We start from the raw sequence: 14956 nt of genomic DNA, 5'->3' as shown, positions 1-14956 counted from the left end.
CTTGGTATGTGTGTTGATGATGTGTGTGTCATCTGTGGTCAACAGGCTGAATCTCTAGACCACTTGATGTTTCAATGCCACTACAACAGGCAATGTGTTGGGAAGATTATGGAATGGCTTGGTGTTACATGGAGGGACAGAAGTATCCATCAGATGTGTAGATGGATTAGAGGAAGATACAGAGGTACTAGTTTTCAAAAGAAAGTGGTGCTTGCTGCTCTTGCTGCTATTGTTTATACAGTTTGGAGAAATCGCAATACAGCTTATTGGGATAGTGTAATTATGACTATTAACAAAATTGTGCAGGATGTAAAGTTTCGTGTGAAAAGTAGAATTTTACAAATTTTAAGTATAAAAGTTAAAGATAGAGATAGAAATTGGATCGAAAATTTATAAGGTTGGGCATGTCTAGTGATTAGGAATGGTTGCTGCTGCAATGTCTAGGTGTTCTTTGGTGTTTTGGGCTTAATATTACTTACGTTCCAAAAAAAAAAGTTCAGGTTTTAAGTTCAATTAATTAAGGTTTAATAACTACGTTTACATACATGTTTCCGTATGTGGAACCACTATTTTAGTTCAAAAAAAAAATGAACTATCAAAATCTTGAAATTAATAAAGGAATTATCCAAAATATGAACTATCAAAATCTGAACAACTATCAAAAATCTGAACAAACAATAAAAAAATCTAAACAAACTAACAAAGGAATTATACAAAAATAGTGATCTTCTCTTCGCATTTTTTGTTCGTTCGCTGCTCTTCTTCGAATTTACGTTCACTGTAAATTCGAAATATAAAATCTTGGTCTGTAGATCTGGAATTCAATAAATTTCATTTTAATTTATATTATAAATTAAAAAGAAAAAATACCATAAATTTATATTTAGCAAAACAAAGAAATTCATAATTACAAGAGAATTGAAAAGAACCTGAATAAGATAAATTGTTCAGCGAGAATTTGAGAGACTTTAATTGCAATTTTTGTTTCAATTTTCGTTCAATGCTCTTCTTTAATTACTTTGAATGTCGCCCTTCGTTGTTGGTGTTGTCGGTGTCGTTCGTTCGCTGAAGGTTATGGCGCTCGCCGAAAAACGGAGTTTAGAACTTGAGAACTTGAATTGAGAAAATACGAATTGATGTGTTCGAAGTGAAGAAGCAAATGGTTGAAGAGATGGTGGGGTTTGAAGAGAAATGGCGGCTAAGAGAGGGTTCAGCGAAATTAGGGTTGAGTAAGGGAGGGAGAGGGAGAGGGAGAGAGAGAAAATTGAGTGACAGCGTCGCATGAAATGAAAGGGTTTCTGAAATTAGGGTTGAGTAAGGGAGGGAGGGAGAGGGAGAGAGAGAGGGAAAGAGAGAAAATTTCACAAGTGCTTGGGTTGATTGTTCAACCCAAGCACTTGACAAGTAGCACATGGAGTTTTTTCCACTAGTGGATGTATCTATTAGGGTTTCTGAAATAAAAACGGTAATGGGCCTCGTGGCCTTGGTATCTGCGTCGTACATTTTAAGGTGCGATGCAAATTGGGTCTTTTGTAACGCACCTAAAAGACGTGCGACGCGGATAGTTTGAATTTTTTTTCAAGAAAGAGATGATTTGCATCGTATGGGTCAGGGGATCCGACGCAAATTTGGCTTTTGTAACGCGCCTAAGGCACGCGCGACATAAATGGGGCGTATCTGGTGCTTATGTACCCATGTTCTGCGTCACACTCCTCTTTACGTGTGATGCAAATTACGTTATTGTGTCGTTTTGCCTTTCATGCGACGCAAATCGTCCTTTTTCTACTAGTGAAATCTCTGAAACTCTTAGTTCCGATATAGATCTCTCAAACAAGGTGCTCGCATCGAACTGGTGGAACGTGTACAAGAACCTTCAGTTAGCTCGAAAGATGGATGACTGCAGGTGGGGAGGGGGTTCGCGACAACAGCAAGGGGAGGGGGTCAACGGGGGAAAGGGAGGGGCGACTACAAACGGGGAGGAGGGCTTCGGGGGTGGTGGGGTGGTGGGGGTAAGGGGTGGGGTAGTGGTTGGGTGGTTAGGGTATTAGATTAAGGGTTAGGGTTTGGCTTAGGTTTAGGTTAGTCAATTAGGTTTAGTGGGGGGATTGGGGGTTAATGACTAACGGAAGTCTAATCCCGTTAGTCAAAAGGGTAGTTTGATGTATTTATTGAAAAGTGGAGAGTATATGGTGAATTTCAAAAGTTGAAAGGATATATGGTGCAAAATAAATTGTCAAGGGTATAGGGTGAAAAAATCGTATAGATTTTGCTAATCGTGTCACAAATGTGACTAGCCTTTCTAAATCCTAAACCACCAAACTCTTCAATGGTACAAATTCGATCCCAACCAATCAAGTTAGGGGATTTAGATGTACTATCCTTGTTCTAAAATAATCTTCTATAACTACAATCTAGCTTATTAAGAATATTCTTTGGCCTATCATAAGCTTTATCCATGTTTGACGTAATAGATAGTCGTCCCTCTTTACCTTGCTTCTTACGGAAAGAATGAAAAACTTCATGGACAATTAGAATATTGTCTTGGATAAGTCTATCAGGAGCAAAAGCTCCTTGTAAAGGATGAATAATCTTGCCAAAGACAATTTTAAGCCTATTAGCAAGGATTTTTGCTATGATTTTATAGATATTAGAACAAAGACTAATAGGACGGAATTGGGACGGTTTATCAGGATTTTCCACTTTGGGAATTAGAGCTATGAAAGTTTGATTGATCTTAGTTAAAATTCAACCTGAATAGAAGAAGGATTTAATAGCTCTAATAACATAATTGCCCACCAACTACCAATATTTTTGGAAGAAAAAAGGTGTAAAAAGATCTGGTCCCAGAGCGTTATAAGGGGCTAAATCAAAAGTAGCTTCTTTAATTCTATATTAGTCAAAATAGATGTCACTTGATCATTGTCTTCTTCAGATATACTACCTTCGATCATTATTGGTATACCCGTAATTCTTTTTGGGATGTCCCTTATTAGTTTATCCATTTCTTTTGTTTCTATTTTTGGAATGGGACCACTAACTTTCCATCACACATACATTCAACTTTAACATAAAATAATAGTTTCTCTTTCCTTTTATGTCCCACAATATTATTTCTTCTAAAATTTTGTGCAAAAGAAATGGGTAAACTAATAAAGCCCGGAGGGAGTAATTGGGGTAATTAAGGAAAAATCAACCTCATTGTTACACCGACATTCAGGATTTTTGGTGAATCTATTAACAAACTCTGACGAGAGTAGATGGGATATCTCAATTGGATTGGTGATATATTATTCCCATTATTATCTACTAATAATTTCATTTGGTTTCTATTTTTGCGAATATTAGCAAAAGCATGGTAATATTTAGTATTATAATCGTCGCCTAAAGATAAATGGTTAGATCTATTTTTTTGTTGCCAAAACGTGTTTTGATACAATAAGAGCTTGTGTTTCTTCCTTGATAATCGTTCTTGTTTCCGTTGATCATTCAATGGGTCTTGTATTAGTTTTGCCTGAACTGTTTTAAGACCCTTATCTAAATCTTTCTGTTGACGAAATATGTTCTGAAATCTCGTTTTGTTCCATTTTTTAGCATTTTTTTAAAGTAATTTTGTATTTTTGTACTAAGCAATACATGTAAGAACCTTGAAACATTGTACTTGTTTTCTTAGTTAACGTATCAAAGTCGTTTTTTTTGGCACCACAATTTTCGAATTTGAAGGGGGGAGCTTTAAGGTTTTTTTGTTCAATAAAAGATAAAGATATAGGACAATGATCCGATGATGAGAAAACGTGATTACTAATCAGAGCTTTAAGGAAAAGATCTAACCAGTTTATACTAACAAATTCATGATCTAGCCATGCAAAAATGTTGTTACTCCTATAGGTCTTTTTCCTCCACGTAAATTGAGAACCATGAAATGGAATTTCAACACACGAAATTTGAGTTTTTTAATTCAATAATCAGAAAAACGATTTGCTTAGGGTTTTTCATTAGCATAACCTTCACTTCCTTTTTAAGGAAAGTCAGAAGAGGACAACAATCAATGATATGGTCATCAGAACCACATAATGAACATCCACTAGAAAAGTCTCCGTACAAAATGACATATGTATATGTATTGGGTTTAAGTGCTTAACTGTTTTTTTTTTTTTTTAAAAGCTGGTCCATAGCTCAGTTAGCGTAGCAATTCAACTATTCCCCTAAAACTCTAACACCACTTAATTACTCATTTTATATATCTACTAGGTTGTTGTTGTGCTTAATTTATTTCATCGAAAAACTATAGTTGTAAATGTTGAACCCTAGTTTTGATGATGACAAAGGAACAAAGATGCAAACTAAGTAGTGGACTAATGAGTTATTTAAGTTTATGATTTTTAAGGTATCATTGAAAGGAACAAAGAGAATACTAAGTCAAGGAAGAAATCAAGTGAGGATTTTGAAGACTAAGTGAAGATGTTTCTCTAATTGATATTGGAGCAGCATTGGAGCAAGAAGAATAAAGCAAGCCGTTTTTTATTTTCTAGTTCCATTGTAAAGGAACAAGTAAAGTTGGTAAGGAACATTGGCAGTTTTATTTGAGAATGATAGTCTGTTCCTTTGTGAGGAACAGACGAATTGGCGCTAAATAAATAAGTCAAAGGAACTTATAAATAAAAGGAACTAGACATAGGCTCGAAGCATTATAACGGTTCACTAATGGAAGTTGAGTAAATCATGCCTAAAAAATAGGTAACCGTTTTAATCTAAGAGAAAATCTGGTTTTATGGAAAATCTTTTTAAGGAAAAGATTTTGTTTTTCGAAAAAGATAAGAAAAATATTATTCGATTTTTAAAGGATTTTATTCAAAAGATAATATTTTCTTAAGGATTTAATTTCAGTTTTAATATTAAAACTGCTTTAAATTAAAACTAATTTTCGAGTAATGCTCAAGTAATTCCTATATTCTAGGAGCAGTAACTAAAACATGTCCACGTCTAAGCAGTGATCATGGGATCATGGGATGTGTTACGGAACGTGTTCCTTAAGGGAAGGAACATCATGGGATAATGGTTTTTCACAAATACACGTTTTAATTCCCACGTTCTATATTATTGTCACTATAAATATTGAAGTCTTCTAAGTAAGTTCCAAATTGTGTCTGACTAAGTGATTTAGTGAGTTTAACTAATTAAGTGTCAGTGCCTTCATTCTCTCATAATAGCCATTTGTTCTTTGCTTACTTACTCTAATTTCACTGAGCTTATTTCGATCAATTGTATTTTGATTTTTGGGGTAAGGGGACTTTGAGTGAAGTTCTGTAAGAGAGAAGCTTTGAGTAAAGCTAGTAAGAGTGAGAAAATTTCGAGTGAAGTTGAGAGGAACTGCTGTTAAGGGAACAGTGGATCAGGAACTTGAGTTTAGGAACTCAAGGTGCGGCTCGAGAATAGAATTAGGTTGTAACAAAGTTGTTTGGCCTAATTAGTGAAAGAGTTGAGGTTAAAATCTCTAGTGGTCGAGGTTGTTTCTTCTTGTTGGGCCCAAGAAGTTTTTCCTCGTAAAAATCCCTTGTGTTCCTCTAGCTTGTTTATTTGTTTAAGTTTAAATTTTCGCAAAAAGTTACGTTTATTTCTACACATACAATTCACCCCCCTCTTGTAGTGTTCCTAGGGAAATAGCAGTAAAAAATCGGATTTTCAGATTGGATCCAATCTAGAGTATGAAAATTCAGATTGGATTGGATCGAATTCAAAATCTAATTAGTTTGGATTCGGATTGAAAAATTAAAATTCAAATTTTGTTCGAATCGGATTGAATTAAATCCCTATTCCAGACTGTAAACCAAACTTTTACGGTTTTACCCCTACATGGTGTACTTGAGAGTTGAGATTTGGTTAAAAACTAATACTTGGATTTTCCTCAACGATTATGTGGCACAGGTATCATGAGTCACATACTTGCTCAGCAGCGAAACCAAACTAGTTATTTGTAATCTTTAATCCCGATAACATCAAAAACCAAACAAAGTCCACCAAACCTGCAACGTTGCAAACAAGAGACACCCAGAAATCCAGCACCCCCCTCCAAACCCAAAAAAAAAAATAAAAAAAATCCAGTCTTATGAGAGAGAAAGAGAAATTTCAGCTCTTCTTTCCCGTCAAACCAGAATTTCATTAAAATATGCTTGAAATTTAACTGGGTTTGAAGTTATCTTGAACAAAGTGGCTAAATTTTTGGTGGGTCTTTTGCATTCTACCCAGAAAATATGTGGGGTTTTGGAGGAAGGTATTATTGGGGGAGGAGAGAGAGTGGGAGACATACAGAAGGAATAGTTGTTGTATTCGCTTGGATGTCCAGTGAAGAGAGACATTTGAAGCATTACATCGATCTCTACGCTTCTTTGGGTTGGAATTCTCTTGTTTGTCACTCTCAATTCCTCAATTCGTAAGCTCAATTTCGTCGCTTTTTGTTTCTTTAATTCTTTTGATTTTGATGGGTTCAAATTTTTATATAGTTTGAGGGTTGCTTCGGGATCACTCACAGTTACAAATATTTGGTTTTACGAATGTAAAAGTCATATACTCATATTGTATAAGAGGTATAATAAACTTAAAATTGGTGTACTTATATTAAACATGACAATATTGAAAACCGACAACTAAAAATGGGAAACTACATTTTTCTTGGTTTCCAAATGTTCAAAATTGGAGACAGAAAACAATAAGGAACAGGCCCTATTAGTCGTTGCTTGTTGATTTTCGAACCTGCAGCTTGTGATATTGTGGTGATTTTAGTTGTTTATGTATAGTTGAATTGCAAGATTGAAGGTGAGGATGATGAGGTATATTGTATATAACATAGATTGTTAGTGGTCAGCTTCTTTTTTTTGTTGGGGGGGGGGGGGGGGGTGGGGGTGGTTCTTTGTTGTTTGTTCAGGTGTTTCTGCATTGAAAAAGAATTATTGAATGTGTATATTTTGTGCTGATCAGTTGATCCCTGAGAAATTTGATTTAATGTTCTAGTTCACCTGGAATTATCGGAGTAAAAGGCACAATAGGTTTTTTTTTTTTGGAGGAAGTTGGGAAATTTTGAGGGTGAGCGGGGATTGAGTAAAAAAAGTTTATTACTATGACGAACAGTCTTTTGTTCCTCACATTTGGGAACTTGGAGATTCTCCTTTGAATATATCTCCCCCTCCTTAGTCCTTTTGCTTATACATGTCAAGCACTTCCTTGAAGTAGGAGGAACACTTATGTGCGAACAGATTTTGCATTTATCGCATCTTCTAAGATATTTTTACTCAAACCATAGTGTGGCTCTATAGGTGCGCTGAGCTACAAAGATGTCTGTCCGAGCTAAATTGGTCTTAAATAACGTGTAGTGTTTACTGTCATTTGTTGGACATCGTAATATTATATCGAGGAGGTCCTAATTCATAACCATAAAGAATGCTTTTTTTGTAACATTTTTTGATTGTATATTCGGTTTATGGTTATATTTAGTCATAGAATGTATATAGAATCGCAAATTTTGTACATGGAAATCAAGGTTTCAGATCATCGACCAGCTATCTCAAGATGGTGGAATTGATCAACATACAATTTTCGGGATTTGATATGCAGCAATTATACTTAAATATCAAAATAAAAAATTGTTATGAACAAAACTTGTTCATAACTGTTATGAAATAAGTATCACTCGTAATATGTGATGGGAAAATTTTCAGGATACATCACTATCTCTCAATAAGTAACATGGGTAGTGATAATAACAAAACATCTCACACAGACTAGTAAACTGGCAAGGTTATGAGCTTTAGCCGCCATTAGGTAAGCTCTTAAACAATTTATTTTTAATAGCTCTTATCATGGAACGGGTGATGCTTGATAATAAAAGAATGTTGAGGAGAGGGGTAAAGAGTTATCTTTTAGACAATGATGAGCCATCCAGTGTAACATCTCTTTTTTCTACAATTTTCTCTGTATAATTCTCTTAGAAGTTCATAAAGAGATAATGCTCTTTCCATGGGACTTTGGTGTGTTGTTGCAGTTATGAAGTACAATTTTCTGTGCTGTCAACATCTTGCTTGAAGGCACCCTAGGGATATGAAGTAGTATCTTGTGAAACTTCCTTTCTACTGAATGTCTGGCATTCTGCTTATTGCTGCTAGCTAATTGCTGATTGCTTACCTCTTAGACATGTTATTGTTTGGCATATTGCAGGTTCTTCCCTGAAAAGGCCACACTATTGGCTCTAAACATTTTGGACGAGCTTATAGAGGTGAGTACTATAGTGGACTCTAATCAAGATGGGTCTCGTGCTAATCTGTCCATAAAGTAAACTGTTTTGTGTAATTTCTGATAAGCTCTGGCTGTTTTAGACATTTTTGTTTTTTGTATAACTTTTAGTAGTGAGTGTGGGTCACTGTGGAGTAACTCGGAGTCTGTCATCTTGACTTCCTTTATACAGGAACTGGTTGCCAATACCTATAATGTATTACTAATATACTCACTGCATTCCGTATAACTTACTTTTCTTTTTAAGTCTGCCGAAATAGGATACCACTTCTAATTTGGGCATGGGACCACAGATTTATCAAAAATAACATTTTTCTCTCACCAACTCCTGTGCCCAATCCCCTTCCTACTTTCTTCACACAACTAGGTGTCTGTTTTTTTTTTTTTATACATTTTCAGAAAAGTTCAGAAACTTGAATAGTTTAGAACTTAACAACACAAAAGTCCATCCTATCTACTTTTTCACACAGCTACTAATAAAATGCCCTCCAACATACACCTAAAATATTGTGCCAAACTTTTTACATTTTTTACCATATAAGCTTATGAAAATTTGGAACTCTACTTGGCAGATTATGCTGACAGATTGTTGTTTTCTTTTGAAGGAGCTGAAGACAAGTCCTTGCCCTGTTGTTTTTGCATCCTTTTCCGGGGGTCCAAAGGCTTGCATGTATAAAGTTCTCCAGGTATTCAGTTTTTAGCTACTTCTCATATGTGGGAACAAGTTGGCTTTCAAATCCAGCTCTGATTTTATGTATTATGAGCTTCACCACCTTTATTGTGGTGATACTAGTCCTATTAGCATGTGATGTGTGCGTTGATGTACAAAAAATATAATTGGTATTTATTTCATCACTAACAATGACATCTTTTTTGACAATTTAAATATTAATTCCATAGGGGTATTTTAGGCATTTCGGAGGACACCAAAGTCCTTTGGTGTTCCCTTATAGAATAGAGATGCTAGGACATTGAAAGTGTCTTGAGAAAGATATTGGACATTTGCTCCGCGAGAGAATACTTATGGGAGAACAAGGCATATATTATTAACATTGCCTCAGCTCCCTAAGACAAATCTAATGAGCTTAATCGGAAGTTCAACTCATCTTTTTCAATTATATTAGGCTAAGTTGTTAGAATAAAAAGTGTCTCTCATGAAAATTGTTCTTTAGTAATAGTGTGCAAATAGGTACCTGAAACATTATTGCATTGATAGGTTTGCAATCTATCCCCGATAAGCAGTAGGTAGATACTAGATGGCATCTGCAAAAGGTCTATGGAATTCTATTGATTACTCTCTTCTAAGAATGAGATTCTGACTAAATTCTTGATAGTTTCCTTGCCCTTTGCGTCTTCCATCTTGTTCCTTCCAACATTTTAAATTTGTTTTTTTATTTGGGGGGGGGGGGGGCGAGGGGGGGTAATTCCTTCAGGAAATTCTATTAATTCATTAGAGGCCCTTGATCATGATTAATCATGTCTATGTGGTCTGCAGGCTTTAGGTACAAGGGTCAGAATATTAAATAAAATGTCCAAACCATAGTTCAAAAATACGGTTACGGTTGCGGTAACAGTCATGGTGATGCGGGGATGATTCGGTTGTCGTATTGCTGAATATTGGCTTAAACCATGAAATATCCCTAAAACCCGCCTAAAATGCAGTTTTTACACCTTTACGATGCGGGTAATATCGGTTCGGTAGATTGAAAACCTTTACGACACGGGAGATAAGATACAGTGCGACCTTGTTTTGACACCATGGTCCAAACTGTGAAACCTGATCAGCATTTTCGTTCAATATACATGTTTCTCTCCATGGTCGGGAGGGAGACAAAATATTCATGACATTGTTAATTGCTCAGCGATAGGCCATGATTCATCCAACTCAGTAAGGATCTATGCATAAAAAATTAACAATGATATTAGCATAAATTTGGAACCGAAAAGTCTCACCCTTTTAACTCAAAGGAAATTAATACTTTGGCGAAATTCCAATATGGGTTGGCAAAGTATTCCGAGAAAGTTCAAGAGTTATATGGAGCAAATTGTTTTTTTGCTTTCAGTTAGACTGTTCCATTATCATAGTTATTCTAGTTCTCCCATAGTCCCATCACAAGCAGAACATAAGCCTAGAACCTCATGTGCATCAGTTTTTGTTCCTGTCTTATAATTTACCTCATAGCTTGTTTTTATGGGGCTCAATCTCATTGAGATTTCTGATTCCTAGATCAACTTTGCATGGGTAGGTCATTACTTTTGTATCGATGATGTTGTATCTCAAACTATGTTAGGTTGCACTAGTTCAAGCACATATGTCGAGGGTAATTCTTTTATTGATGCAATAGTTTGTATGGAAAGCAAAAAATATCCAGAGTTCTAATGAAATACTTCATACTATATGAAAAACCAAGATGTTGGGGATATTGTTTAGTGGGTAAATCTGTAGATATGCTAATTGATGCCAAATTTACTTTCCGAAATCCTATTTTTGTAAAATCCGTGTCCTTGATATTCAGCTTCAACAAGTCAGGATACCCATACCCAGTACGTACTTGAGTCCAGCTGATATAGGCCTGGAGTACCTTTGCGTGTTGTGAGAGAGGTAAGGTAAAGGTCCTCTTATCTCTAATTGTGGAAGTGATACTTGGGTATGGAAGGTTGGTACAAAGTGGTTCTGGGCAATGATACAAGGAACGAAATTCGATACGAAACGCGGGACGGAAACGGAAACAGGAAACGCTACCTTGAGTGAATCGGGAACGTTGGGTCATTTTTTTACTGATTTATTTAATAAATTTAAAATATTTAGAACTCTTAGTAATCCTATCAAAATATAATTGAAAATAATAATATAAATGATTAAATGTGTTACTTGGTCTTTGATTTGAAAAAGAAAAAAAAATATTGGAAGTTGAAAAGTAAAAAAATTGCTCATTATTGGTAATGTGTACAGCTGTATCATTGGTAAAAAAAAGTAAAGTCAAAAAAGTAATAAAAGGAGGCAGTAAAAAGAAGTTGAAAAGTCAAAAAATAGAAGAGGCAGTAAAAAAGTACCCCGTGTAAATAAAGAAAGAGTGGTAATGTGGTATACAACTATATCATTAAAATTACACTCCACCAGATGCAAATAGGCAGTGGTCTGCCACTTATACCACTTTCTTCTACGTCTCTTTCTCTCTCCTCTTCCTTCTTCAGAACTTCTTCCCCTTCATCAACATAACCTCCATTATCAAACCTTCAACTCCCAAACTCCAAAGCTTGAAATCAGGGACGTCGCCTTAGGCGATCGGATTCGCGAACGGAGGCGATCTGGGTCGCGTTTGTTCCGCGATCGGGAACGAACGATCCAGATCGGGAAACGTGGCTCCGTCCCGCGTCCCTTGTTTCACTGGTTCTGGGTATGAAGAATTGTTTGAAAAATCTCCAATTTTGTTACTAGGCCTTTAATAGACGTACCTACTTTCAGCATCCCTCCCCTTTTGGCTTTTGGTGCTTGCCCTCTCTTTTGTCTTATCATCTTGTGAGTTTAAGGTTTTACTCAATTCTTGTTGCATCAGGTTAATGAATTTCTTTTCCCTTTTGGCAGATCATTGAGGGTAAATGTGAGAGACATGAAAATCTGGTATATTCTTTTATCTAGCAGTTCTTTTGTTAGACAATTTCACTCTAAATGTTCAGTTTTCTAGATATTAATCCAAGCCATCATTTATGTTCTTACCTTGTACCATTTATGTTTATGACCAATATACATCTTACTTTTACCTTGTCAATGAAGATTAAATATCAAGTGGTTAGAGATCGCGTTGCCGGCCACATTTTTGACTCCAGTCCCGTGGATTTTACCAGTGACTTGGGTACTCGTTTTATTGTTCACCCATCAGTTCTTAAAGTGTCGGACCCACCAAGATTTGTGTCGTGGATAGCAAATGGTATTGCTTCTGGTTTGGATGGCCTCTTCCTTAGTAGGTTTGAATCACAACGAGCTGAGTACTGGCAGACTCTATACTCTTCAGTTGTATGTATCATCAATTTTTGTAAAGTTTGAATACTTTCGTGTTCTTTCGTTGTATAATATTCAGAATTAATGCAGACCATGGGAGCACCATACCTAATTATGTGCTCAGAAGATGATGCTCTTGCTCCCTGTGAAACTATTTGCAATTTTGCACGCCGATTGCAGGAACTTGGTGGTGATGTGAGATTAGTGAAGTGGATCAGCTCGCCTCATGTAGGTCCGTTTCTAAATTGAATCAATTATCATAAGTTTAACAAATTCTGCTTATGGAGAGGCTTTGTGCTCTTACCATCCCCATGTTTGGCTTTTGATACATGTTGTAATGATGTAAATTGAAGTTGTTTAAAAACTACGAGTCCTACCCAGTTCATTAACTTCACAATTCGGGCATGGTTAGTTTATTTAGCTTAATTTCATTTAGTTTGCTAGTAAAGGGGCCATTTGTGGGCTTCACTGTTTAGCTTAAATATTGTGTTGATTCCATTCAATAGTCAGTAGAATTGGTTTTGTTATTCGGCTGTGTGTCACCCTTAGTTGTATGTTAGCCATGTTACTTGGGCCCTTTGGACTTGGTTGGCCATTGTTTAGTGTGCTTAGAATTCTTATTTTAATTTGAGACTCCGAGGTTTAATTTCTTTGGAGGCTTTTAAACATAGCTTCAAGCACATTCTTTGGTGTTGTGCTTATCATGTTTTTTGGAGCTTTTATGCTTGATTATCAGCCAAGGCTGGAAGGATAAGCGAAGGTGCTAAGCTTGATTGTGTAAGATGAATTTGGCAATGGTGGGTGTGTTTGCTAGTCAACTTTCAAGCGCTGACTATACGTAGTGCTAGTTTGCTTGGTTCGGATTTGATGTGCAAAATTGATTTGTATGGTGTTTTTTGCATGTTGCGGTGACTGCATTGACTTTACATGAAAGTATACTGAACGAGTTGTGCATTAGAAGTAAAACTTGGTGAACCTTTTTTTTCTTATTGAATGTGCGCTTGCATTATGATTTGCTTTTGAAAATTTTAATTTATTATGCGAAGTCCTGTCCTTTCCATGAAGAAGCTGCCAAATCCGTTTTCTCTACTACAGATGGTGGTCGGTCATTTTGAAGAGAGATTACTCATAGTAGCTAACAATATACCAAATTTTTATGATTGCAGGTCATTATCGACAGCATCCAGTTGATTACAAGGGTGCTGTGACTGAGCTACTGAGAAAGGCATCTGCCGTTCATTCACAAAGGATACCGCGGCTTGAAGGTGGGATGATGGGCTTTGAGGGTTCTCGTGATGAGATCTCTGAACCACTGGGTGACCTAAGGAAAGCCGCAGCCAGCTCAAATGACATCTACAAGAGATTCTCAATTGACCTACCAGAACATGCCATTGTGCCCAAAAGCTCGTTTGAGTATCATGGAGGTGGAGCTGTTGGATCAGTTCAAGATGAGAAGCCTGCCCTCGTCCACCTACCTAGCCCGCCAAGGATTAATGCTAACGGAGTTCTTGGTCAAATACTCTTTGATGTATGTGTCCCAAAGAACATCGAGGAATGGGATGTAGGGTCATTGACGTCCTTGCGTCATTCACCATTTCCTCCAACAAGGAGGCACTCCATGCATTTTAATCCCATTAAATGCATACGACGCTCAAGATTATGATTTCCGTGTCTGAACTTTCTGTGTGGATTCAGAATGTAATGTAGATTTTTGAGAGTGAAATGGAGTTCCTCCTAACTCATGGCAAATGCCGATTGCACTTCATTGAAACGACGGAGGAATCGTATGGAAAAGGGCAAGTATTACAGAAGTTGGATTGTCTTTGATTGAAGCCATAGGCTGGTTCTTTGGCACACTGAGGTTCGATAAGAGCAGCGTCCTTTGCAAGCTTCACCAGAGATGGATTATAACTTTATGTAAAAATATACATATATACTAAATATACTAATATATTATATATGTGAATTAACATTAATATAGTTTTCTGAATACTAGCTATAGATTGCTGGATTCTCATACATGTAAATGCCAGTTTGCGTAATGGTTCCGCTCATATTCTAAAACTCATGACATCCTTTTTACACTTGTCAATCAGAAGCCCTAGCTATTATGATTTGTCATCTTTTGCAAAAGCTATTTTTTAATTTTTTATACCGACTTCTCCCTATCTCACTAATATAATAGGGATCTACTTACCTCACATTATTCATACCATATTTGAGAAATAAATTACGCTATGCGTGTGTCGTATTAATGTCTTTTTTTCTCAATTAGTTATTTATCATTGTTATAAACAATTTAATTCGAACATACGTTTATAATTATTTTAATTTTTTAATATCTATATTATCTAAGTACGTTTTACTCCATGTAATCAACATACAATAAAAATATTAGAAATTGCATAGTATAGAGTTTGATCCCGTGACATGAAGTTTATATACTTGAGTATTAACCATTAGATAAAGTGATTTTAGTGTTATCATGTCAAAGTATAAGATTAATAAATGAAAATTTTCCTTACTCGAACATAATCGCGCCTAATAACTAGTTGTAAAGTTAAGATGGGTTAACATAGACAAAAAAAAATTAGTGGTTTAGATTATTTTGAAAAAATCATCCCAAAAGTTGAAATTACTCTTGAATAAACCAAAGTTTTAATTATTTTAATAAGA

At 35.9% G+C, this 14956-nt stretch overlaps 1 protein-coding gene across 1 annotated transcript; it reads left to right on the top strand.

Moving 5' to 3' along the window:
- Positions 1–5927: 5927 nt before the first annotated feature.
- LOC104898813 (hypothetical protein) lies at positions 5928–14401 on the top strand. Its single transcript, XM_010685922.4, has 7 exons — positions 5928–6427; positions 8206–8263; positions 8886–8966; positions 11867–11902; positions 12056–12295; positions 12371–12512; positions 13447–14401. The coding sequence occupies exons 1-7, from the start codon at positions 6249–6251 to the stop codon at positions 13941–13943; spliced, it is 1233 nt and encodes a 410-aa protein (XP_010684224.2). The 5' UTR covers positions 5928–6248; the 3' UTR covers positions 13944–14401.
- Positions 14402–14956: the final 555 nt, after the last annotated feature.

Source organism: Beta vulgaris, chromosome 1 (genome assembly GCF_026745355.1).
Source record: "Beta vulgaris subsp. vulgaris cultivar EL10 chromosome 1, EL10.2, whole genome shotgun sequence".
Lineage (NCBI taxonomy): Eukaryota > Viridiplantae > Streptophyta > Magnoliopsida > Caryophyllales > Amaranthaceae > Beta > Beta vulgaris.
The sequence above is the reverse complement of the archived record's forward strand: the minus strand, read 5'-3'. Positions and strand labels throughout refer to the sequence as shown.

Bases quoted from the DNA above. Each gene is read 5' to 3' on its own strand.
- LOC104898813 (XM_010685922.4), top strand. From the start codon at position 6,249: ATGTGGGGTTTTGGAGGAAGGTATTATTGGGGGAGGAGAGAGAGTGGG. The intron at 8,264-8,885 runs GTGAGTACTATA...TTTCTTTTGAAG, and splicing joins TTTTGGACGAGCTTATAGAG to GAGCTGAAGACAAGTCCTTG. The intron at 11,903-12,055 runs GTATATTCTTTT...TTGTCAATGAAG, and splicing joins GTGAGAGACATGAAAATCTG to ATTAAATATCAAGTGGTTAG.